We start from the raw sequence: 21,214 nt of genomic DNA, 5'->3' as shown, positions 1-21,214 counted from the left end.
CTATAGAGGTCGAATGGCTTCTTAGATCATTTTGTACGCTGTATGGGAACATAGATACAGGGCAGCATTTTCTTGCAGGACTGTGGATTACTCAGCTGTGAATACAGGAAGGGTGCCAGACTGTTAAGCAGGCTGTGTGACGATGTTGGGGATGGTGTGGTGATGGAGTACTGAAGCCACAGTTGAGAGGACAGTTCAGATCTGCGGAGACTGACTGATGGAAAAGCGTGCGTGCATGTGGAATGGTAGCTGGGAAATAGCTGACAGGGCAGGAGGCAGTACCTTGAGCCGTGGACCAATGTGGAGCCAGCCTGCTTGCCTCAGAATTTGAGACTGTCTAAACTGCAGGTGTGTGTGTTGTGGGAGGTGGTGCCCCCTACTTGCATGGATGCACTTTTGAAGGCCAGGAAGGTAATTCGCTTTGTGGGGGGGGGGGTGGTGTCTGTGGGTGGGTGAGAGTTGCAATGAGATTCCTGGCCTGTGGATTTTATTTGTCCTGGTTACCTGTATGTTACATTGTTGTATAGTTCCTGCTGGTGAACTCCTGGTCCATTGCAGGACTCCCTATCACTGTGACCTTATACAGTTGAGATGTAATTGTAATTGTAATACAGTGTCATTTTCATGGAGTTGTTTTGTCCAAGATGTAACTTGAGTTCATGGGTAAGCTTTCCATACTAAATGGAGAGCTTTTCTCAGGTTTCAAGTTCTAAAGTTCGTAACTATTCAACATGAGACAACAAGAGAGGCAGGCTCTTGGAAGCTATGGGGATGTTCTTTCTGTTTTACATTTGTTGAGAAAAGACTCTTGTCCACAAAGTCCTGAAGTACATCAAGCTCAGGAGATGGATAGCTCTGTGTTACTCACCTGAGAAATGGCTAGCAGAACACTGCAAAGAGTGGATGGAGGGACACAGAGCTGACAGGAATTAAAACTAGTCCTGTTCATCTGGGTGTGAGATTGACTTGACATTGGTTTGAAATGCCCAGGGATATAAATAATAGTTTTAGGTCCTAGGTCAGGAGTTAGACTATCACTGCACCATCCCTATCTCTTTTACACTTCCTTATTCTGGGTAATTATTCTCCCAACTTCCCTATCTTGGAACTGCAGGAAAGCTTCAAAGAAGACTCTCAGGTAACTTTTTTGTAAAATCGAGTAATGAGTCTTAGGAGTACACTAGGGAAAAATGGCTACTATCCATTTCTGAAAATAAAGATTAAGAGGCTTTTTTGGGTCATTTCATTCATGTAGAATGTTAAGAAAGAAAACGTGATTGAGTTGATGTGTAGAAGAAAATATTATTTAAGTTGCTTAGGTTGAGAGGTAATGATAGGTAAATTGAACCTGAGAAGAAAGGAATTGATACTTTATCAAAACTCATTGGCTCTACCACTTCTTTTGTTTATTAAGTGGAGTTCATTGGCATTACAACCCATATTGTTGTACTGGAGGTCATGGGACTATTTCATCATTACTTTGGGAAAAAAATACAAAAGAAATGATACATGTAATGATTTATTGAAACTTCAACCATTCTTTTCTAATGATCACGGAAAAACAGTGGTGCCAATTTTCTTCCTTTTTCTGTTTTTCAGGGTCGACATGTTAAAACAGGTCAGCTGGCAGCCATCAAAGTTATGGATGTCACTGAGGTAAGGTTGGGTCGCAAATAATTTTAAAGAAATCCTTCTATAAAAGCAAGATCCTCTTGTCCCTCCAACCCCTAGTGTAATGGTATTGTTCTGTTTGTAGCATTGATTTTGAACAAATCCCCCCTCCCCCCACTCCCACCCTGGTGACATGGCGGGTTCATAAGGTCCAGCAGACTAGTTGGCTTAAATTGTTGCAGATGGTCCCCAAGTAACTAGGAGTCAGTAGCATTTTCTTTAAATAAAAACAAAAAAAACCCCAAAAACAAAAACAAAAAACTGAGTGATGTCATCCTTGGCAGCTTAATGGGCCATAATTGGAAACATCTTCTCTAATGCAAAAGAAAAGATTTGAGAAGGGATCGTGGAGGTCACATGAATAGGGAGATAGAGGGTTGTGGGGTGGGGAAAAGCTTCTCTAGGGTATTAGGCCACATTTGGGCCATTTCTTTTATTTTTAACATGGGGAAAGATAACAGACCCAGCCAAGTTCCCAGAGGTTTGAAAACAGAAACATCTGTTAGAATGCTGAGCAGATTGTTGGCAAAATTTAGTAGCAAAAAATAGTTCTTGAAATGGTCACATGAGGATTTACTCTGTAGCTTTAGATGGGAAAGAGGAGAGATTAATTTACACAAAAGTAAGTGTATATGTTCCTGTGAGTGTACATACATGCTCAAATCCATACTTAGACTTTTTAAAAAGGACCATGGACTGTAGTGAATAAAATTCGTCTTACTTTAAATTATTTTTATCTGAAATCTTACTTAATCATTCTCTTGGTTTCTTTTGACTTGCCTAGTTATGAATAAGATTTACCATGATCTATCACAGATTCTAGAGAGAGTTAGGTAGCAGCCATGGGGATCTAGGATATCTTTTTTAAAATTTATTTTTACTTCTTTTTGAGAGAGAGAGCATGCATGCGAGGACACGTGTGCAGGGACCAGGGGAGGGGGCAGAGGGAGAGGGTGAGAATCTCAAATAGGGGCTTGATCTCACGACCCTGAGATCATGACCTAAGCCAAAATCAGTAGTTGGACACTTAGCTGCCTGAGCCACCCGGTCGCCCTGATTTGGGTTATCTTTATATCAAGCTATAGTTTCCCCACTTCTGGGGTTGGTCTGGGGAAATAATGGCTAAACCATCAGGTGTGCAGTCGAGCATTCTAGAGTAGTTTCTTCCTCCGTCCTTTTCTCTCCTTGGTCTTTAAGAACATGCTCATCTCCAGTGTGCATGTTTGTTAGTAAGAATTAGAAAACATTGTTACCTGTGGACTATGGGACAAATTATAGAACTTCCTACAGATATTTGAAGATGGGACATTTTATGAGATGGCAGCTCTCTTTTTTTCTGCCAGAGAGAATACTGGAGACTTTATAATGAAAAGGTATCCATTGCTTTGTTGAGTGGCCTAAAGTTTCTTGTATTCTACTGTGGTAAAGGACTCTTCTGTTGTTTTATAGTGAGCCTATCTTGGTGTACAGCTTGGGGAAATTGGATGCTTTCCAGTTAAATATTATTTTTAAGATTATTTTAAAGAGTGGTGAAGAACCAAAATTTTAATTGTGATTTAAGTACAATAGTTAAGTTATTTCTGAAGTGCCCTCTGTGAATGGAATGATGGATGGCACCTTCCTCTCAAGCCTCCATTCTTGCCACTGGGCATGGTGCTGGTGCCACGGTGGGAAAAGGTGTAGCTGGAGCCTGTGTTCTTTGGCATTTATTGACACACTTCTTGACTTGTTTGTTAGCAGACTGGGCATCATTCTGAATGTAAGCTTTAGGGATTTTATGAAGCATTTGGAAGTTCTGAGAGTTACATATTTTTTTTTTCCTCTTTCCTTCTTGACTGATGGATTGAGAGAAAGAGGGAGAGTATGAGTGCACAGGTGAGTGGGGTGGGGCTGGGGTGGAAAGGGAGTATGGAGGTTGAGAGAACCTCAGGCAGACTCCCTGCTGAGTGTGGAGCCACTGCAGAGCTTGATCCCATGACCCTGGGACCATGACCATGACTGGAGCCCAAATCAAGAGTCAGACGCTTAACCAACTGAGCCATCCAGGTGCCCTGAGAGTTGCATTTCTTTTCTCACTTCAGCCTGTGCTGCCCTGGCTTAAAGAGCTTTTGTCACCAGCCAGGCTGTGCTCCCTTCCACATCTCAAATGGAATCTGAATGAGGTTTGTCTTCTCCAGAGCAACCCTCTTCCCCTAAGCCTGGCTCTGATGGTAGCTTTGAAGTATATAATCGCAGCTTTAAAAAAAGCGTAAAATATAGGAAAATACTTTTAAAAATTAAATCTTTATAGTGCCACGTTGCAATAATCACTGTTGGTGTTTTGGTTTATATACTAGTCATATATGAGCATAGCTATGAAATATATATCTATGTGTATGATAGATGCTTTTGTATTCCACATTTGTTGAGTTGTATACAAAAGGTATACAAGGCAAGGCAAGGAATTGCCTGCAAAATCAGGCACTGTTGGACAAATGCATTTTCAGGACTCCTTTAAAAATAATTATGCAAAGCCCACGTGTTCAGGTAAAATGATAACCAGATGGTGAGTCTTCAGAACAAACACAAACCCAATCAGCCGTTTACCATTTGGCCTCTCAATAATGTTTCTTGTGTGTTGTTTTCATACAGTGACCTCTCTATAGAGTGACCTCTGTGCAACAGCTTGGGGCATGGTCAGGGCTCAGAGCAATTATCAGTTATGGAAAGAAGGTATCCGGCAGCTGGCACCCTAGAAAACATTACCTTGCCACCCCTCACATCAAGGATCTCCCTGCTCTTGTCAAGTTTTAGGTATTGCCCTAAGGGGGATTTGGGAGCAGTCTGGCATGAGGGGAAAATTGTAGGTGATGTTTCTGGTTTCAGCTCCAGCAGAAGAGGCTGTTGGAATGGTCCTGTTGATGAGAGGAGGATTCTGTATAGTTCCTGAATTTTACTCAGTTTCTTCTCAGGAACAAAAAGTATGAATGCTTATTCCGGGGGGGAAAAATCATGGACGTGTCCTGACTCTTGAGCCTCTTCCTCAAGTGAAATTGAGAGGCACTTACCAGCCTACTAGTTATTTCTCAGGCTCAGAAGGCCAGAACAGCAGCAGACATGGGGAGGTAAATGGCGTGGCTGCTCTTCTCCTCAGCTGTTGGCATCCCTGAATGAATGTGCTGTAGGCTGGCTGCACTGAGCCCTCATCACTTCTGTACATATACATGATTTTGTGATCCTGGAAAACGGAGCCAGCTGAAAATTCGTATTTCACCTGGGGTGAAGTAAAGGTACTACGTAGGGAAGTGGGGAGTCTAGACTGGAGGCATTTATTTGCAAGAGATGTAGAGATCTCTGTATATCTTCTCCGACTTTCACAATTTTAAGAATTGACTATCTTTAGGATTGTGAAGAGCTCTTTTTAAAGAAAGCTTGTCATTTATCAGTTTGGTTGTGGGAAAGAGTAAGGAGCTGGTTAAGGATACGTTCAAACTGGAGAAAACCGGACATGAGATCTATAATGTGGTGCTTTTGTTTTTGAAATAATTATAGATTCAAAGAATTTGTAGAGAATTATATGGGGGGTGGGGTCTCACGTACCAACACCCAGTTTTCTTTCTAACATCTTCATAACTGAGGCCTTTGCCCAAGATCAGGCAAGCAAACAGTTGCTCTTACAAGTGAAAGATTTGATCTGTACTCCAGTGTTCAATTACAGCAAACAAGCCCACACCCTTATGCAACATCTGCCAGCCTGGCTTCAGAACAGGGCAGGCCACCAGCACTTGGCGCTGATACAGTCCATAGGGCTTGTTCAGATTTCCCCAGTTGGATGTGCAGTCGTGTGTATATATGTTTTTGATGTGTTTTCAGGGAAACTTGAAGTGATTGTTTGAATTCTTGATAAGCTCCTTCCTTTTAGTCCTTGTGTCTTAATGTGAGGGGCTAATAGTTTGTTTCTTACAGTTTTGGGATATCCCATTACTTTGAGTTAATGCTCTAGAAGGTAGGAAAGTCAATTAGCCAGACCAACTTGGGGACCAAAAGCTCTCAGAGTAAGATTTATCTCTGAGAATTATATTTAATGTTTTCATTTTAATAATTTCCCCCCAATTTTTTACTATGAAAATGTTCATAATTACAGAACTGTTGAAGGAATGAACATGCTCTATCCTTTGCTTAGATTCAATAGTTGCTAACATTTTGTGTATATGTTGTATGTGTATTGTTGTAGCACCATCATGACCCTGCACTTGTATGAGTGTGCTTCTCTTAAAATACGGTCTTCCACATAATCATAATACCATCTTAAAAGAATTAATTAATGCTTACAGACTTTCGTCTGATGTTCAGTCTGTATTCAGATATCCTCAAAAGTACCAGGGTTTGTGTATTACATTTGGTTATCTTTTGACTCACTTTTTGTCTAGATCAGTTCCTCTGTGTCCTCCTGGCCCCTCCCATTCTTTTCTTTTTCTTCTCTGCTCTTTCATTTTTAAGAAATTGACTTTTGGAAGAATGTACCCAGTTGTTTTGTAAAATATCCCACATACTGGATTTGCCTGTTTCCTTATGTTTCCTGGTCCTTCCTACATTTCCTGAAAACTGGAAATTGGGTTGGGAGCATTGGTTAGACTCTGTGTGTGTGTGTGTGTATTGGCAAGAATGCCTCATTCGTGGTATTAGATCCCTCCCATTGCATCACATCAGGAGGTACAGCCCTTCTAGTTGTCTATTAGTGAAGCCAAGTCCAAGTTCAATCTTCTATTAAAGAGGGAGCTGCCAGAGCTCTCCTCTCTCAGGATGCACTGTTAGCTTTGCATTTTGTAAATAATCTCCAGGCCAGTACTTTGGCACTGTGTGAATATTCTGTTCACCAACAACTTTTTAACTAACTGTTTTGGCATTCATTTGGTGATCCTTCCCTGATTTAGTTATTGCAGTGAAATAATGACTTTTCGTTTCTGTCCTCTATATTAGTAAGCATTGGTCTATAAAGAAGAATTTCCTTACCTATTTCCACCATTCTTTGTTTTCTCTCTTCTTCTGGATGTTGGTGTAGACATGGGCAAATGTATTCAATGTTACGATTTATTTAATCAAATTGTGCCTCATCTGGCTATGGGAGCTAATCCATGCTTTTTCACAGGACTCCTTTGGTTTTGAGTACTTAAACGTTTTCTGGTACAAGTAGTTGTACCACAATGCCCTGATTTGTGTTGGTCATTGCTTTGGGCTACGTAGGGCTAAACGTTTTTTGGGGTGTTGCAGAGAGAACAAAGGCAAACTTAGTATGCGGTGTTTCATGTCAAACTGAGATGAAGTGGTGCTCTGTGGAATGATGTTTTACTGCAGTTCATCACCACAGAATAGAGAGTTCCACTCCAGTCTTCTGGCCAGTCCCGTAGTCTTTCCTCCACTTGGCCCTTCTGGCATGGGATGGGGTTAAAGTAGCAGATTCTCAAAGTATAGTTTCTGGATCTGCACCAGTGAGTACCCAGGAACCTGTTAGAAATGCAGTGTCTCAGGTTCCACCCAGACTGCTGCATCAGAAATTCTGGGTTGGGTCTAGGGCCCAGCAGTCTGGTTTATAACAAGCCCTCCTGGGGACTCTGTTGTACATTCAAGTTTAAAAACCCCTATTTTAATGGAACCTTAGGGGAAAAAGCCTCATATCTACGAGTGAAGAATTCTAGCTCAGAGACACTGGCACCTCTTGCGCAGTTAGATTACAGGGATTAGAATCCCGATCTTTGATTCTCCATTGATGAGCCTTTGAAAGTGTTAACAGTTTCAAAGATTAGGTTCTAAGTAGATTTGATCTGGACCTTAAAGATTGGATTAGTCTTGACCAATTTTCTCCTTTCTCAAGTTTGTTTTTAGCAGATCAGCCAGAGCAGACTTTTTTTTAGTCTTAGGATCAAAATGTTTGTGGTTGGTAATCATGGCATATTCCTTGGAGGAAAGGAAGATGCTAGGTCTGATGCTCGTTGGGGTGCAGGAAGCCAGCTAGCACATTTTATTGAGTACCCTTCATATTCCTTGCACTATGTTCCTAGGATTGGAAGAATAAAAGTTATGTAAAAACATGTCATTGCCTGGGACAGTTGGTAAAAACCTAGCCTATGCCCATCATCAGATTGGAGAGGCAGGAGTCACAGAGAGGCCCAATGCTAAGTAATATAGATCACATCTGGTAGAGCAGTGTTTGAGCACCACCTGAGCTAGGTCCATGGAAGAGGAGGGGGACAAATTTCTTGTTCTTAAGGAGTCTATGCTCTGATGGTAGGGAGCAGAACATTCTTACTCTAGTGACAAAGCAAGGCCCTGTCAGGCTTCACAGTTTCATCTCTTTTCAGTTGAAGGGGAGCAAAATGTAATGAATGTGCTGTTCTTGTCTAGACTAAAAATAAGAACAAAAGGAAAGGGGGGAGAGATCTCTGTCGATTGTGTGACCTATTGTTCTATCCTATTATTCTTCGGAGTCCAGTTAAATGCTGCAGGCCTTATAGCTTGGTACTGGCCTCTTCCATTTCAGGCATCTGCTGACACTTTGTCCAGCAAGTGCCTGTCCATGGCTCTGGCCCACTCACTCAGCATCTTTGAGGGCTGTCAGGAGAAGATGGTTGTGTATCCTTGAGACCATGTGCAGCTGTCAGCTTTGATGGCAGTTGTGTGTCCTCCTCCACCTCCCCCGACCCCTGCCTCAGATAGTCTTTCTTTTTTTGGTTTCTGTTTTGTTTGTTTTTTTTTTTTTTTTTAACCTTTCTTTTCTCTCTTTCTTTTTTTTTTTAAGATTTTTATTTATTTGACAGAAAGAGATCACAAGTAGGCAGAGAGAGAGAGGGGAGGAAGCAGGCTCCCCGTTGAGGAGAGAGCCCAATGCGAGGCTTGATCCCAGGACCCTGGGATCATGACCAAAGGCAGAGAGAGGCCTTAACCCACTGAGCCACCCAGGCACCCCTCCCTTTTTAAAAAAACAAAACAAAACAAAAACTGCCTTCTCTGTTTTTGCTACCAAGAGAGAAACTGGGATGCCAAATTTCCTCTCTGACATTTTCTTACCTTTGATAACTCCTAACTTAATTTAAGTAATCTTCATCTTAGATTGCAGTTCCTAATTTGGAATGTTTTCCTTAGTCAGTTTTTTTATAGATAAAGATCACAAGTTGTACAAGGTGTACCTCTTCTTCTTGTTGTTGTTATTATTTTAATATTGGTACAAGTCCTTGAAGAAAAACTCTTACATTGATTTAATTTTGATTTATTTTAATTAAAAATTATTACTGATTTTGAGAACTGGTAATTCTACTGTATCCTCAAAAAATATAGCAGTATTTCTGAGCCTTATTTTCATTATCAGCTCCCTAAGAAGCCTTTGAAGATATTTTTTCCTAATAACTCCTTATGAAATTTAAAATGTCTGTGTATCTGTTCATGTCCTGTATGTATATCTTTATGCGCTATACATAAAAAGTGATGTTTTTTTCCCTCCACCTCCCAAACCTACTTTTCTTCCCTGTCAGGGAGGGGGATGATATCACTCCAATTGAGAATACCTGGCATAGCCTAAGATAAATAAACGCCCTTATACAAATGTGTCAGGGTAAGGATTATGCTATTTCTAATATTTTCTTTTTATAAAAAATTTATTAGATACTAGAATTCATCTAAAGTGATGAAGAAGATCTACTGGCTGGGCAAGTGTAGAGTGCATGAAGTGAACTAATAAATATTTTTAAGGACTTGTGCCAGCCATCACATAGGGTATGGTACAGGCACTTGCTTGAATTCACACAGCAGACTTTGAGACAGAGAGCATCATCTCTCTTTTTAGAAAGAAAGAACAAAAGGCTGGGACTCGTTTCCAAGCTTTTCTGATTGTAAATGTTGCTCCTGTTTCTTCTGAATCCATCTATCCTTCTTTCCCCAAGTAATATGAAGGGTGAAGGTTGAACTTCTCAAGAAATAGGTACCTGTTAAAGTGTTTTAAAAATAACTATGCTGCTGGTGATATGATAGTGAATTATTTTAAAGGATTAGGGTTTGTTTGTTTGTTTGGCAGAGATAGAATATATCTCTATTTTGGATTAGTAGAAAAATTTTATTTTTGATTAATTCATTTTAATTTAAGAATTTTACTGGATTTTACATAATATAAATGTTCTTCTGTTCTTACCATTTAGTAAGTAAATAAGCAAAGGAAGAGTAGCTATATATACTTCAGACATTTTATGTTTTTCATGTTGAAAAGGCTTCATTTTGCTTATGGATGACAACAGTTGATATGCAGAAAGGCAGTCTGCCCAGAGTTTCATAGCTTGTTGCCAAAGTAGCATCCCAGTCTTCCTTTCATTATACCATGATACCTCCTAGTTCACATTAGGAGCATAGTATAGTGGTGTTCTGTAGTGGTTCTAACATAGTAGCAGATACCAAGTTGCAGTGCCTTGTAAGTTGTAGGAACCAAGATCTTTGATGAATTGTATAGGATGCTTGATTTTTGGTGGGCACTTGGCGAAGCTTACAATAGATATATACTATTGTTTTCATTGTCTGAGAAAATTATAGTAATATATTGTTACCACAGAGGATTTTGAAAATATGATCCTGTTTTATAGCATTCTCAATCTTTGTAATAAAAGATAGTAAAATTAATCACGGATTAGTAGGATCTGCTCTTCACACTGAAATTTCACACTTAAATTTCTTTCAGGAAAGAAAAGATTCCTTTAAAATTATTAGTGGTTAGAAAGAGACACAGTACATTTTTGGGTTTTGCTTTTAGAATTGTCACTGAACTAATAAAAATGATCTTTTTTCTGCCTTTCCTTTGAATGCAAATTTGAGGCCTATAAATATTTTTCAAGATGAATTTATAGTTTATGAACCCTCTAGAAAGTCAGCCTCTTTACTTAATAGTTCTGTCCTGGCTTTTACCCCCAAACAGTAGTAATACTCTTTGTTAGACTAGTGCCTAGAATTACATTTAATGAAGCTTCAGATTCCTCATCTGTGAGATGGAATAATAATTCCTACTTCATAGGTTTTTGTCAGAATTAAAATTATATAATAGATTTAAAGTGTCTAGCATATTATTTTTTTTACACAGTAAATGAGGTTTTCTTTGTTTTCTTCTCGTTGAAGATACTAAGATAACTCATCACTTTTGCGGAAGACTTGTTACTCCTCGACTTTTGTTACTCTCCTTCTTAGATACTCATGACCTTTCCCAGGTGGCCTCCTTCTTCCTTTCTGTGTCTTATATCCCTGAAGACTTCTGCATCAGGTGGCTTCTTTGTCCCTTCTGGTTATGGGCATTACTTTCTGGTCCTTAGCAACTACTTTTGCTGGCCTGGCCCTACGAGCAATTTTCTAGTGCTCTTCTAATGATCACCTAGAGAACAGTTTCTATACATTCATTTCATGCTCTGTTATTCTGTACTAGATGAAAAACTCTTTAGAGAGCTAACTTTTAGGGTTCTTGTGGCTCTTCCAGTCTTAGGACAGAACCCTTCACATGGGTGATGCTTAGCTTACTTTGCTGTTTCTAAAAACTGTCCTGGCAGCTTAAAGGAGAATATCCAAAAGTGTTTTGGTCATTGACATAAAATATACGTAGATTTCCTTTAATAAATTAGAGGCAGCTCTAATAATGGTATGTTCTAGTAGACTTTTATTGTATTACTGTACTCTGTAATCATATGTTTTTCTCTGTTGCTTTGTGGGATAATTTTAAATATTAAAAAGAAATAGAAAAGAGTACCATTCATTTTTACCAAAGATGTAACAAAGTACTAACGCTTTGGTCAGGTATAGTTTTGGTTCATTTGGGACTGGAAATGCCAAATGTCAACTACAGTTTGCAGGGGGTTTTGTTTTGTTTTGTTCTTTAATGCTGTTCATGAAGTTGTATTAATTCATTCATTGAAGTCATAACTTTTTAATACCTACAATTCTTAGATCTGGGGTGGAATAGAAAGTTAATTATGCTCTAGAAGGAGCTATTCTTGATCTCCTGGTAAAACAAAACTTGCTGTGAATGGATGCTCTTTGTAATCGTTAATGAGCGCTCCCTCTCCAGGCAGCTTCTGCACTTTCTTAGTTTAATTCCATTGCTTCATGAATCCAAGGCATTTTTCTACGTCAATAGTTGAATAAAACAGTCACCCAGCAAATTCTGCATAACCTAAATTGCTAGTTTTTAAGTATGGGCCCTGTTCTTTTAAAAATATCTTCTTCCCTCCCCACCAGCTTTTTTTTTTTTTAATAAATTTTAGAGCTGTAAGTGCAAAATTTTGTTTTCCATCTTGATACTTTCCTTCCTGTTTCCATTCCCAGCAAATTTATTGGAAAACATGTGTATTAGAGGTTCTCAAGACCATTCAGGTTTTATGATTCACTAAGAGTACACAGGATTCAACATACAGTTTCATCCTCAGCTGTGATTTATAGTATAATGGAAGAATACAGAGCAAAATTAGCAAAGGGAAAAGGAACATGGGATGAAGTCCGAAGGAAACCAGGCACAACCTTCCGAGAATCCTATCCCATTAGAGTCATAAAAGAAATGCTTAATTCTTCCAGCAATAAGTTGTCAAAATACATGTGAAGTGTTGTCTGCCAGAGCAGCTCATTAGAGACTCAGTACCCAGATTTTTTATTTGGAGCTGGTCACATAAACACATCTACCTGACATGTACCAAAAATTTCAGACCCCCAGCAGGAAAGTGGGTATTCAGCAATAAACCACGTTGTTTGTTCAAACCATCTAGGTAGGAGCAGTGAGCCACTCTTACCAGTTCTAGGAGTGGTGGAAACCCTCCTGAAATCCAAGGGCCACTCTTGCAAGTGAACTTTCTAGGGATAGTGTTCTCAGGTCCTGGGACCAGACTCTTCTGAACTCTGCGTATGCTTATCACTTGCCTTTTTGGCATCTCTAACAGGGTGTCCAATAGCCCAAACTCAGTGTATGTCCTGTGAGTTCCTTGTCTATGGCCTATAAACCTGTTTCACCTGCAGCCTTTCCCTTTCTCATTTGGTGGCATCCCCAACCTTATATTTTCTTGGGCCAAAAAAGCCTTGGAGTGCTTGGTGACTACTCTTCCTGTCATATAACGCTCATCTCATTTGTTAGGAAATCTTGTAGTGTTCCCTTCCTCCAAACAGTAGCAGGTTTATGTCAAAATAATCTTGGCCATTGATGGACAAATATGGAATGTGGATTATAGGTATAGGAGAGTCTGTTACACTGTTTTCTCTACTTTTATATATTTGAAACCCATAACAAACTGTAATAGTCTGTCTTTCTTTAAGGAACTGTCACACGTAGATCACACACATATCACTCAGATCTGACCCTTCCCACTATAGCCTCTACTACTACTACCACCACCCTGTACACCCCTCTTCTCTCAGCATAGCAGCCTAGTGATCCTTTAACAAAGTCTGATCGGAATCTTTCATTGATTTCCTTCCTGAGCTCAGAGTGAAAACTCAGGCTCTTTGAGTGGCCGACAGTACTTTACCAGATTGGACTCCTGCCCTGTTCTGTCTCAGACCTCTCCTGCCCGCCTCCTTGCCCTCCTTCAACTACACAGGTCTGCTCTTTCTTCCTCCACCTGCCAGGGAGCTCCTGCCTGAAGACCTCCCATTTACTGTTGATGACTCCTGCAGAATGACCTTCATGACTGTATGGCCTACTCCCTCACCCTCATGCCCAGTGGCACCTTCTGACCCCTAATGCTCTTACCTTATTGTAGGTTTTCCAGTTTCATAGCACAGTGTATAACTGGTCTATTTATTCTGCTTGGTGTACATCACTTGCCTCTATCATCGCTCCACTCACCCCTTCTCTCCTTGGAATAAAAGCTCCCTCATGGAAAGTATCTTTGCCCCCCCCCCCCCTTCAGTGATGTATCATCCCAAGCACAAGTTCAGTGCCTGGTATGTATAGAAGGCATTTCATGAATGTTTGTTGAATGAATGAATAATGTCAGTGCTAGGACACACGAGAAATCTACTAGAGTGCCCCTTCTTTTTCTACGTGAAGAGCCCAAAGCCTAAAGAAGTTATATATAGTTGCTTAATGGTTTTGTATGGGTGTGTGTATGTTTTTGTTTATGAAACTATATTAAGATTAAACTTTTAATTATATATCCTGAGATACCCTTTGAGATGTGGCAAAGTGGTAAAACAGTACAATTAGAAAAAACAGATTTCAAATATCCTGTGCCCATTCTGTTTGAAACATTTCACCTTTTAAAATGATACCTTAAAAGGACCTCTTCAATGCCTCCAGCCATGTTTTTCTAAACTTAATCCCAATAGCTGCTTTCCAGTTGAAATTGTTTTTATAGGCCCTGAGTATAAATTCATAGGCTAAACTAAAATGCCTGTATAATAAAACTTATGGAATTGCTTGTTTTCTTACTCTTATTAATGTCCAGTGAAAACCCACATTAAGAACATATAATGTCTTAACATTGCTATGACAATGAAAGAGCTTTTAGAAGAAAAGCTTTAATTGTTTAATTGGTGAAACCTCACTGCCTCTCCTCCCCTCAGCATCATATCCTGAGAGAAGAAAGCTGAGAATCTCTAGTGACAGAATCTCTGTCTTCTAATTATTCTGACTTTTGTACTTACCCTATAGAGAAGAGTGTTGACTTTAGTGGGAATGATCTAAAGCAAGATTAGAGAAATAGCTAGCTGGTTGCCTAAGTTTTTAGCTTCCACATCTGCAATATTGTGGGTGCAGTACTAACCCATACATGGCCTTGAAGCAGTGCAGGAAGCTAGGCTCTCTCTGCCCCAAGGTAGGAAAGCTGTCCTTTGGCGCAAGAGCAGACCCTGAGAGAGCAGCCTTTTTCCTGTTATTCACTGTGACAGCTCAGCTGTGCCACAGATGAGACTGTCCCCTAGATTTTTAGCTCTACATGCTGATGTGGCATGGCAAAGCCTAGATTATATTATAACTGTAATCCTGCCTCAAAGCTTGTGTTTGTTTTAATTGTTCACTTTTACAGATTCAAATTTGTCCCTTTAAACCTTGGGCATTATATTTATTCAGTATGTATTAGAGGTTTTCAGTGATCTTTCGGATCATTACAATTGTTCAGCTTCTATTCAAAGCCATGGCAAGGTAAAAGAAATTGATCTCCTGGCTCCTCTCCCTCGTACTCACTGCTGCTAATTGGTCTCCTGTTCTGACACAGAGTGCAAGCCCTGGATAGGTGGAAACCTGCCTCTGAACCCGGACTGCTGCTGTGATCTGCGATCTGTTGGTTGTCACGGTGTCTGCGGGCTCTGAATCCATGCCAGTTTTTCTTTATCTTGTTTCTTTTATCTGGACCTTCTCAGATACCTTTTTTCTTTCTCCTTAATATACCCCGGGCTGTAGTTGTGTGTTTTCAGGTTTGAAAAGGTTTTGAAGTAGCCACTTCTCAAGGGTAACTGTGTCTAATTGTTTTGTCTGGCGGTGAAGTATAACATGAATATGGAAAAAGACATACATTGAAAGTTCAGTGCATTTCGAAAAAGTGAACACATCCACTCATGAACCAGCTACTAGATCAAGAAACAGAACATTGCCAGCTCGCCTTTGGTGCCTCCTTTCAGTGAGTAATTCCTTCCCCCAAGAATAACCAGTATCCTGACTTCTAACACGAGATATTATTTTTGCTTGTGTTTGTACTTGATATAAATGGAACCATATGGTACCATTATATCTTTAACTTAACATTATGTTTGTGAGATCCATTCATGTTACTGCATATAGAGATGGTTTATTTATTTTCAATTCTATTAGTAATCTATTGTGTCACACTAGCTTCCAAGTGAATACCTCTCTCCAGTTGAGCATAGAGCTGGCAATGCAGCATAGCACCATCTTGCGCATAATACGTGATGAATTGACTTGCTGCAGAAATAGAAGGAAATTTACCCAGTGTAAGAACTTCTCCTTTAATAGATAAGATGCTGAGTCCATGTTAGAGGGACACATTCACTTCTTTATTTCTCATGTTTGGGCATGATTAAATATTTAACTTCTTTTCTGATGTAATGTTATTTGCTTAACTGCAAGAGTCATGAGAAAGAGTGGGTAATGATGCTAACTTTTGATGACTGGAAATAAAATACTTTAGGAACTTCTTTGAGAACCCCTGTCTTCACTGGAGACAGAACTTTTTCCTCTATCACAAGTCTTCAGCAAAGACTTTTTTTTTAATACCACGCCTTGGGGATTTTTGTTTGGCTGAGTCTTAGCAGTGATGTTCCACTGTTGTCAAATTTTCATCCTGTTTGTGAGGCTGGTGGACTTTTCTGCTGACCCTCCTGCATTTGGAGCATGTCCTCCCCACCTCCCTTAAGCTGGTGGAGGTTTGGGGTGAAATAAAGATAGAGAGATGAAACCAAACAAAATTCCAAGCAAGCCTGTGTTCTTTCCCAACCCTGCCCTGCCCAGCTCCTTCCCTACGTTGGTCTCTCAATGGATCTTAGGTGAGAAATCTCTCAGGGTCTACTCCTAATTTCTAAAGGACAAGAATGTTTAAAACAACTAACTGTTTGCTGTGACATTCTCTCATAACCAAGAGTGTAGCAGTAATGGTAGTAACTGTTTAGGATGTGGGAATGTGTCATTATGTGCTATTTCCTGGTGGTGAATCACCTTCCCCTGAGCCCCCTTGGTGATCACTCTCGCAAGTGAGTGAGTGAGAGGAGGTGTTCTTACAAGAAAAGAATGGACACTTTCTTTGCCTCTCCTTCACTTTTAATGGGCCTGGGCTACATCCAGTCTCCTCTCACTTTTGTTCACTTACTGAGGATGCTGGATTCCTCCCCCTCTCAGACTAGAACTAAAGAAGATTCCCTGGTTATTTGTTCTTCCCTAAGTTGTTTAGAAAGAAGAAGAAAATGATTACACTAATGTTTTTGATCAAAAGGGGAAAGGAAGAAAAGGCTGTTATGATAGAAGAGATTAAAATCTGAAACTGCAGGGTGAAGCAGTAGCCTCTCTGGGTCGTTGTGAGAACCGTGGTATGATTGGACCCGGTTACTCTCTGTGACTTGCTACTTAGGAGTGATGCTCCTCACACAGTTCAAGCAACATTTTCTCATCTCTTCCCTTCACCTTCTGTAAACTAACAGGGCACTTCCTTATGATAGTTTGAATAAGCAGAGTAATACTGCGTCCTGTTCTGTTGGTGTAAGCATTTTATAATGACACTGGTTCGTAGAGGGTGTGTGTGTAAAGGAACTGTCCTTATCCTTTAGTCAGTCCAGAGACAAAAGGGATAGCAGGGTGGTGACATTTGTGATCAAAGATGCATCTTCAAAGTGAAGTTTATGTTATATTTATTATAAGTTACAATTTTATAGTAAATTGTATGTAAATTATATATAAATTATATACATTTGTGGTATATAAATTATAGCTCGATAAAACAGTAGAAATAAAAAGTTTAACTGACTTCTGAAGTATTGATTTTGTTTTTTAGTTTATGAAATGTAGATAATCTAGGGAGAAAATATAGAGAAATAAAAAGATAAATAAGTATTTCATAATTCTTGTCACCTTGGCTTAATTACTGTTAACATGTTAGTGTTTATTTTTCTAGTTTTATATACTAAATACATACATATGTGCCTATATATAAAAAATTAATTTTCAAAATGATAAAATAGCCCTATCTCTAACATTAAAAGTAATGTACTATCTAGAAAATTGAAAGATGGAAAACCTTTTTTCCTTACAGTGCCCTTGCCTTCTTCCCTCTGCCACTGCCTCCCCCCACAAGATTATTATAGATGACTTTTTGGTCTGTTTCCAGTCTTCTGTGGATTAAAGCTATTTCTTGTTGTTGATAATCACTCAAGGAACTCCCTGCTGAACATGTGTGTTTATTTATATAGCTGCATTTAGTTTAAAAATAAGTTCATATTTATTCTAAGATGATTTCTCCTAAACAGTTTAGATCAGTGCTTTACTCTTACACAGTCTTAAACATAAACTTAAAGTCACTGCCTGACAATACATTTCTACCTTTAAGCTTGTTAATAGTGCGTAAATACTCTCCATATTCATGTAGTAGTTACTTCTTCCCTCCGTATACTTTCCTGGGACAGTGTAGCCTTTGGATTGTAAAATACTGCAGAACAGGCTGGTTTAAGTAACTTCATAAAACTGTGCGGCTGGAAGCACTTTAGTTGTTTTTCTCCTTGGCCTAAAGGTGGGGACTGATCGCCACTGTACAACATGGTTACTTAATCTCAATACATTTTCATTGATAGTTGCTCCATAAGTGACAGTGTGTTTGTTATTATTCTTATCATTTTAACTTACCTGAATATAACGAAAATGGGAATTAGGGAAAAGAAGCAGTATATGACTTAGGAAAAGTCTGATAACTATTTGTGAAACTAATGTAGTATTTTAAACTTCTTTAATAGATTCTGTGTATTTCTATTGATACTTGATTCAAATCTTCCTTCAGTTGCTTAATTGAAGTAGTTGAGTCTCAGTATTTGTTTACATAATATCTTCAGCATCTGTTGCTCCATTTGTATGGAGGGAAGATAGCCAGCTGCCAGCCCATCTCTAAACTGGACTGTGACCTCATGTCTGTGATCGATGGACACAGCTGTGGGGTTTCCATGTGTGCTTGGCAGTGCCAATGCTGAAAACATCTGGTCTAAGAATGTAATTCTCTTCTTCTGCAACTATATGAAAATTATTTGGTGCATAATGGAATAATCCCAAGTATCCTTATGCAGTATAGAAGTCACAGGTGACTCAAGAGGAGCCCAGGATGGCATTCTCTGTAGACTTGAAGATATCAGTGAATTCAAAGTATCATTGTCTTATTGAGTGTGTATCTATAAACATCTCGTCCAGTGCCACTGGATCCATGCCATTTTTTTTCATTCTAGATTTAAGAAATGGCTATTTAGTATAATAGGTAGCAAAAAACAGCAATGAAGGTTTTGGCCAAACACAGTGAATATAGTTTGATTCACGTCTCACAAGGATTGCATTGAGATGCATTTCTTCGCAACTCCTGTACATCTTTTTTTTTTTTTTTTCTTTTTTTTTTGACAGAGAGAGATCACAAGTAGGCAGAAAGGCAGGCAGAGAGAGAGAGAGGAGGAAGCAGGCTCCCTGCTGAGCAGAGAGCCCGATGCGGGACTCGATCCCAGGACCCCGAGATCACGACCTGAGCCGAAGGCAGCGGCTTAACCCACTGAGCCACCCAGGCGCCCCACTCCTGTACATCTTTAATGAAGATATTGAGGCACGATTACGTAGTACTGCTGTGGGGTTTTTCCTTTATATAGATAGTAAATGTGTGCATATTAAATTACTTGTATTTATCATATATTATACATTTATACATACTATATATAGTTTATATACAAAATTAATATGTAATTATGTAATGTAACCAGTTAACCTCAATAGCCCTTGCATTGGCACTTGTGGGGAAGTCATTCTCTGGATTGGCACTTGTTTTTATAGTACCTAAAGAGTTCAAAATACCATTTAAAAACCCAAAGCTCTTCAGAATTATATATCTTTAAACTTTTATTTTTTTCCTCCCAAGGAATTAAGGATGTCATTGTCTTCAGTTAAAATTAACCATCTAGGGGATCTGAGCTCTGTATATAGCAAGCCCCAAATTAACCCCTTATTTGCTTTGAACTCTTAAGTCAAGAGACATTTCTTTTTTTCCCTATTGATTTTGAGGTTTCTCTTTTAAAGATTACAAGTCTTAGAGAACATAAAATTTTAAAGTCAGTTTGCCCCCCACAGTGTGTGTGTTTAGTTAAGCAAACGGATCAACCTAATTAATTCTGCAGACAGAGGCTATAGTACTCTTGTGTGTCAGTTTGTAGCTCCAGGCTTAGGTATTCAGTAGAAAGCCTAGCTATTGAATATACATCAGTGTGTAAACATCTTTGCACAGTGAGTGAGCACTTTTGATGAACTCAGATATGAAGCTGCCAATTTATACTAAGCCTGATACGAAGAGGGAGTTTTCTTGGATTTTTTTTATGGGTTTGTTTTGTTTTATTGATAACTTAGTCTGGGCTCAGAGAGTTTAAAAGTAGTTTTGCTGGCCTGTGAGTGGTGTTGCTTCATCCTGCATGCTACATGGATTTCTTTTAAACTGGCTTCCCAGCATTCTTAGTTCTGTAAGATCTGCCCTACCTGCATCAAGGAGATCTTTTCTCCCCCTCCAGGACAGTTAGTTGCCCTTTTCTGACTCTGTCAGTAGCCTTTGGTTTCTGGATCCTGTTTTGCTGTCTCTCTCTTTCCACTGCCTGCACGGTGTCTGTTACAAAGTGGGCCCTCGACATGCTGATTGGATACATTGGTACCATGGGCATACATAGGGATGTGGTTCTTGCTAAAAGGCTGTCAAGAGGAGTGACTTAGCAACTTCCTAGCTTACATTTTTTGGGTCTTGGTAGATGGTAAAATTTAGCAGTTTATGTTGCTGGGTGGGGGTGAATGAGTTGGTCAGGTTCCAACATGATAACATCCTTCTTTGTTCATAGAGGAGTTTGGGTTGATGAATGTCCTTTTGGGATCTTCACTGGAGAAAGTTATTTGAACATGTAACTGATTTGCATTTTGATCTCTGTAAATCAGAGATCTGTAAATCTCTGTAAATCAGTGTTTCCTTTCAGAGGAGATGCCATTTGAGGTACTTTGTGTGTTCTGATGGTGATGATTTTACTTTTTTTGTGCAGAAATCTACCTCCCCACCCCCCCACCCCCCAGCTTCAGGGGTAGGCATGGGGTAATTAGTGGTCCTTTTTCTTGCCCTCTGTGAGAGTTCTAGTTTTAAACAGTTGCTCTGAATTAGGAGGCTCCACACAAACACTCACTGTGTGTTTTTGCTTCCATGTCGTTTAGAATACAGGGAGCCAGTGATCCCAAGAAAGGGAGGATTGCCATGTTCTTTAGGGAGTGGCACAGTTTGACCTTTGCCAGACGAAGAGTATCTGTAGTGTCCTCAGGCCTTTCTTTCAGGCCTGTCTTCCAGTGATTCTAGTCTGCAGTTTAATTTTTCCTTATGTATGTGGGTATGTGTATGAAAGGAGGAAAATGGATTAAGGAACATGATCTCAAATTAATGAGCTATTTTTAGACCAGAATGACTTACTGCAGTTTTGTGAGATTCATGTAGTAGACTGCTCTAAAGTTCTACATAAATAAGAAAAAATTTGCCAATCACTCACCTTTCTGGTATATAAAAAAAGAAATCTGTACCTTTCCTTTGCTTTAAGTAATTGCTGTATAGCAGGCTTGCTGCTGGTTCGGGTGGTGGGGGGACTATATGAGGTAAAAGAAACAAGGTTAAGATAGAATATGAACTTATGTCTTCAAAATTTGTGGAAACTTTATTTTGGTTGGCCTGTTTAAATTGGATTACTTTAATACTATATTATGGCCTTCCACTGTAAAAGATTTATTTTATGAAAAACACTTCTTATTCCTATATGCAATAAAATTTACATTTTAAATAATCTATATACCTTTTAAGATCACATTTAA

The 21,214-nt window shown here is 39.3% G+C and overlaps 1 protein-coding gene across 50 annotated transcripts in view; it reads left to right on the top strand.

Moving 5' to 3' along the window:
• MAP4K4 (mitogen-activated protein kinase kinase kinase kinase 4) overlaps window positions 1-21,214 on the top strand; it is a 193,070-nt gene that overhangs the window by 83,080 nt on the left and 88,776 nt on the right. For all 50 annotated transcript variants that reach the window (XM_045077684.1, XM_045077678.1, XM_045077686.1 and 47 more), the window contains exon 3: window positions 1,600-1,656. In XM_045077684.1, coding sequence (XP_044933619.1) covers window positions 1,600-1,656 — 57 coding nt within the window. The remainder of the gene's footprint in view (window positions 1-1,599; window positions 1,657-21,214) is intronic.

This window comes from Mustela putorius, unplaced genomic scaffold, assembly GCF_011764305.1.
Source record: "Mustela putorius furo isolate JIRA1106 unplaced genomic scaffold, ASM1176430v1.1 tig00000224_pilon_pilon_pilon, whole genome shotgun sequence".
NCBI lineage: Eukaryota > Metazoa > Chordata > Mammalia > Carnivora > Mustelidae > Mustela > Mustela putorius.
The sequence above is the reverse complement of the archived record's forward strand: the minus strand, read 5'-3'. Positions and strand labels throughout refer to the sequence as shown.